The sequence below is a fragment of the Dendrobates tinctorius genome, unplaced genomic scaffold, assembly GCF_039654945.1.
Source record: "Dendrobates tinctorius isolate UK_male_01 unplaced genomic scaffold, ASM3965494v1 ptg000162l, whole genome shotgun sequence".
NCBI classification, from domain to species: domain Eukaryota; kingdom Metazoa; phylum Chordata; class Amphibia; order Anura; family Dendrobatidae; genus Dendrobates; species Dendrobates tinctorius.
The window spans coordinates 41,978,051-41,984,050 of NW_027361829.1; the positions used below are offsets into that span (position 1 = coordinate 41,978,051).

At 38.8% G+C, this 6,000-nt stretch overlaps 1 gene segment (V, D, J or C); it reads left to right on the forward strand.

The window, feature by feature from the left end:
• LOC141052549 (T-cell receptor gamma chain C region C7.5-like) overlaps positions 1-2,285 on the forward strand; it is a 53,058-nt gene extending 50,773 nt beyond the window's left edge. The window contains 1 exon segment of the C gene segment in view: positions 36-2,285. Coding sequence covers positions 36-157 — 122 coding nt within the window.
• The last annotated feature ends 3,715 nt before the right edge of the window (positions 2,286-6,000 follow it).

The following is a 6,000-nucleotide window of genomic DNA, read 5'->3' on the forward strand; positions in this document are numbered from 1 at the left end:
ACTAACACACCCATCTTTTATTTTTAATTTGGCAGATGATGCAGAAAGAAAAACTATAATCATTCGGACAGCACAGGTCATCTATGCTGTACTACTCTTAAAAGGCTTCATGTATTGTCCACTCCTGCTTTTCTTTAACTACAAAGCCCAAGAATGAAGGTTTTCTTACAAATTGAATACATAGAGCACAAGGAAAATAAAATCTTGTTGGTTAAAATCGACAAATAGCTGCATTTTTAAAGATTTTTTAAACTCAGTACCTCCTCCAATTGGTGCCGTTCTACAGATTCTGGAACAGTTTCTCTTCTTCTATGCTCCACCGTTCCAAAGTTGTGTTCTCTAGTAATAATGGTGCAAAATTTCCCTTTAATGCCTTCACCCGAGGTGATTTTCTGTTTTTGCGCTTTTGTTTTTTGCTCCCCTTCTTCCTGGAGCCATAACTTTTTTATTTTCCGTCGAAATGGCCATGAGAGAGCTTATATTTTACATAATGAGTTGTACTTTTGAATGACACCATTGACTTTATCATACCGTGTACTGAAAAATGGGGAAAAATAAACTAAGTGCAGTGAAATTGAGAAAAAAGTGCAATTCCACAATTTTTTTTTTGCTTTTTTATTTACTATGTTTACTAAATGCTAAAGCTGCCAATATGATTCCCCAGGTCAGTACAAGTGTGCAGCTATCAAACATGTATAGATTCTTTTTTATTTAAGCGATGAAAACAAAATTCAAAGTTTATAAGCAAAGAAAAAAAAAACTTCCAATGTCTCCATTTTTCTGGATCCCGGGCTGGGTGAGGGCTTATATTTTGCGCACAGAGCTGACATTTTTATTGATACCATTTTGGGATGAATATGATGTTTTTATAGCTTGTTATTGCTTTTTACTGGAATTTTTTGCAGCGACCATAAAAACGCAATTCTGGAGTTTTTACATTTTTTCTCATTATGCTGTTTACCGATATTTTGATAGATTGGGCATTTCTTAACGAGGCAATATCAAATATGTGTATTTTTTATTGTTTTATTTTTTTTTATTTTGAATGTGGCAAAAGGTATGTGTTTTGAACTTGTGCTTTTTAAAATATTTTTTAAAAACTTTTTTTTTACTTTCTACCGGCTTCAAAAGTCCCCTTAGGAGACTTGAAGTTGCAATCATCTGATAGTTGAATCACAATGACAGGCACTGGGGTCATCTGCAGACCCCTAGCTGTTATGACAACCCATTGGTGACACATGATCATTTGACAAGGGTGCCAATGGGTGTGTGTTCTGATGCTCTTCCTGTTAGCATGAGTTAAATGCCACCATCAGAGATCAACAGTGACATTTAAAATGTTAACAGCCATGGTTGAATCGCAAATTCACCCAAACCTGTTAGATGCACATGACAGCTGATCAAGTAAGCTGTCTTGTGCAGGCTCAGCGTCAGTCCCCGCATCAAAGGCAGAGACACGATTGACGATGTATCTAAACGTCATTGGCCATGAAAGGCTAAAGCAACTGGGACTATACCACAGAACTTCTCCTTGAGTGTGGCTGTGCATCAGAGAAGAAAAAGTAAATTCCCAAAGAGGAGTACTGTAGTATACTCCCAGTTGGCTGAAAGGGAAATTTGCACCATTATTTCCAGTGGACATAACTTTGGAACTAGAATCAATGGATCAGCACCAATTATTGGATTAAGTAATCTGTTTAAATATAAAAATCCTGTGAAAGTTTCCTTTAAAAATATATATATAAAAAAATTGCTTCTGAGTTATGCAGTAGTATTACATATATATCTGCACAATATACATATATATATACAGTATATTATATAGATATACAGTTAGGTCCACAGTTAGGCATCAAAAAGGAGGAAACACAGCGTCTGGTGATGTACATGAGTTCAAGACTTCAGGCAGTCATTGCCAACAAAGGGTTTTCAACCAAGTACTAGAAATGAACATTTTATTTACAATTATTTAATCTGTCCAATTACTTTTGGTCCCTTTAAAAACAGGGTGGCACATGTTAAGGAGCTGAAACTCCTAAACCCGTCACCCAATTTTAATGTGGATACCCTCAAATGAAAGCTGAAAGTCTGAACTTCAGCTGCATCTGAATTGTTTTGTTTGAAATTCATTGTGGTAGTGTCTAGAACCAAAATTAGAAAAATGATATCTCTGTCCAAATATATATGGACCTAACTGTACATATACATCTATATGTCCTATTATAAGCATGTCAAATATACTGTTAATAAAAAATATTATTCAATAAAATCAGTATATCTGTCAACCAGAGCATCACAGGTTGTATTAATTGTCGGAAGAGCCGTCTATAGTGCTGTTCACATGTCCGTGTTTTTGCATAGACTGTGTGTCCATGCAAAGCACGTAGAGCACATGAATGGCATCAGTGTGCTGTTTAACATTGCGAAGAATAGGAGAAGCTTTGTAATTTCTTTCTTCATCAATACCAGAAAAATACTGTTGACACCAGTACCGGTTTTTAACATATGTGTATTACATGAACGTGTGGAGAAGTCCTAAAAGGAATATCATCAGAGAGTGAAATGTATGAATTACAGTGGCATGTAAAAGTTTGGTTATCCCTGGTTGAAATTACTGTTATTGTGAACAGTTACGGTAATCAAGTTGAAGATGAAATGATCTCTAAAAGGCCTAAAATTGAAGATAACACATTTTCTTTTTTGTTTAACGGGAAAAAAATATATATATTTTCATCTTTTACATTTTAAAAATTACAAAATGGAAAATGGGCCAATGAAAAAGTTTGGGCACCCTTGGAGATTTGTGTGTTCAGATAACTTTGACCAAGGTTTCAGATCTTATTTAGCCTCTTAGGGTTACAGCTTGTTCACTATAATCGTTAGAAAAGGTCAGGTGATGCAAATTTCCAAGCTTCTCTAACCTTGTACCAAAAAAACAGCTGCCATAGGTTCTTCAAAGCAACTGCCTAGCATTCTAAAAATGAAAATGGTGAAGACCCACAAAGCAGAAGAAGGTTATAAGAAGATAGCACAGCATTTTAAAGTTGCCCTTTCCTCAGTTCGAAATGGCAGTAAACAGGAACAGAGGAGGGCAAGATAAGATCTGGAAGACCAAGCAAAATTTCAGTGAGAGCTGCTCTTAGGATTGCCAAAGTAGAACCCTGCTTGACTGCAAAAGACCTTCAGAAAGATTTAGCAGACTCTGAAGTAGAGATACATTATTCTACTGGTCCCAGACACCTGCTCAAATTAGGCCTTCATGGAAGAGTCATCAGAAGAAAACCTCTCATGCGTTCTCACCATAAAAATTAGCATCCAAAGTATGCAAAAGAACATCTAAACGAGCCCGATACATTTTGTAAACAAGTCATGTGGATATATGAGAACTCTTTAGCCACAATAATCAACGGGCACAGAATTTCAGGAAAAGAACATCTCGGAAACCATTAAGCATGGTGGTGGATCAATCATGCTTTGGGATTGCAATGCAGCCATTGGCACGGAGAACATTTCACGGATAGCGGAAAGAATGGATTCAATGAAATTTCAACAAATTCTTAATGTAAACATAACACCATCTGTAAAAAAAGAAAAGCTGAAATTGAAAAGAGGATGGCTTCTACAAATGGATAACGATCCTAAACACAAATCAAAATCCACTATAGACTACCTCAAAAGGTGCAATATGAAGGTTTTACAATAACTCTCACAGTCTCCTGATCTGAACATCATTGAAAATCTGTGGCTAGACCTCAAAATAATAGTGCATGCAAGACAGCCCAGGAATCTCCCAGAACTGGAAGAATATTCCAGAAGAATGAAAGAAAATCTCTCAAACAAAAACTGTAAAAATCTTGTCTGGCTGCAAAATGTGTTTACATGCTGTGATACTTTCAAAAGGGATGCTGTTTTTGTAATTTTTAAAATGAAAAAGATGAAAATGTATATTTTTTTACGCAAAATATAAAATATAAAGTAAATGTGTCATCTTTAACGTTAACTTTAGGCCTTTAAGAGATTATTTCATCTTCAACTTGCTTAACTGTTCACAATACCAGTAATTTTGACTAGGGGTGCAAAAACTTTTACATGCCATTGTATAGAGAAATGAACTACAAAAAACAATCTTAACTACTTCACTCATGAAGGTGGTTTGCACGTTAATGACCAGGCCAATTTTTACAATTCTGACAACTGTCACTTTATGAGGTAATAACTCTGACACACTTCAATGGATTCCAGTGATTCTGAGATTGTTTTTTCATGACATATTGCACTTCATGATAGTGGTAAAATGTATTTGAATTGACTTGTGTTTAATTTGTGAAAAAAATGGAAATTTGACGAAAACGTTGAAAAATTTTACATTTTCAAACTTTTTTCATGCCCTTAAAGGGAATCTATGCAAAACACAAGCCGCGGAGACACCATCACATGTTTCTCAACGCAAGCAATGACTAGCCAGGTCTTTCCCCGGGAGGGAACAACCACGGGAAGGGCAGTCTCCATTGAAGGAAACCACCTATGCCAAAACATGGTATCCATCCACAGTCAGCTGTTTCGGGGTATTGCCCCTCATCAGTGTTGAGTAGGAATCTGGCCAGTAGGAGCAATGCCTAGTAGAAGACTGTGAAAATGAGGATGAATGAACTCATGGAGATCAACATCCAACACTGCGGAGACACCATCACATGTTTCTCAACGCAGTGATTCTAGGGCAATGCCCCCACCCTTATGGGAAATATGTAAATATATGCAAAACACAAGCCGCGGAGACACCATCACATGTTTCTCAACGCAAGCAATGACTAGCCAGGTCTTTCCCCAGGAGGGAACAACCATGGGAAGGGCAGTCTCCAATGAAGGAAACCACCTATGCCAAAACATGGTATCCATCCACAGACAGCTGTTTCGGGGTATTGCCCCTCATCAGTGTGGAGTAGGAATCTGGCCAGTAGGAGCAATGCCTAGTAGAAGACTGTGAAAATGGGATGAATGAACTCATGGACATCAACATCCAACACTGCGGAGACACCATCACATGTTTCTCAACATACCCCGAAACAGCTGTGTTGGATCCGCAGTGTTGTATGTTGATCTCCATGAGTTCATTCATCTTCATTTTCACAGTCTTCTACTAGGCATTGCTCCTACTGGCCAGATTCCTACTCCACACTGATGAGGGGCAATACCCCGAAACAGCTGTCTGTGGATGGATACCAAGTTTTGGCATAGGTGGTTTCCTTCATTGGAGACTGCCCTTCCCGTGGTTGTTCCCTCTCGGGGAAAGACCTGGCTAGTCATTGCTTGTGCTGAGAAACATGTGATGGTGTCTCCGCGGCTTGTGTTTTGCATATATTTACACATTTCCCATAACGGTGGGGGTATTGCCCTAGAATCACTGCGTTGAGAAACATGTGATGGTGTCTCCGCAGTGTTGGATGTTGATCTCCATGAGTTCATTCATCCTCATTTTCACAGTCTTCTACTAGGAATTGCTCCTACTGGCCAGATTCCTACTCCACACTGATGAGGGGCAATACCCCGAAACAGCTGTCTGTGAATGGATACCATGTTTTGGCTTAGGTGGTTTCCTTCATTGGAGACTGCCCTTCCCGTGGTTGTTCCCTCCCGGGGAAAGACCTGGCTAGTCATTGCTTGCGTTGAGAAACATGTGATGGTGTCTCCGCGGCTTGTGTTTTGCATATATTTACATATTTCCCATAAGGGTGGGGGCATTGCCCTAGAATCACTGCGTTGAGAAACATGTGATGGTGTCTCTGCAGTGTTGGATGTTGATCTCCATGAGTTCATTCATCCTCTTTTTCACAGTCTTCTACTAGGCATTGCTCCTACTGGCCAGATTCCTACTCCACACTGATGAGGGGCAATACCCCGAAACAGCTGTCTGTGGATGGATACCATGTTTTGGCATAGGTGGTTTCCTTCATTGGAGACTGCCCTTCCCGTGGTTGTTCCCTCCCGGGGAAAGACCTGGCT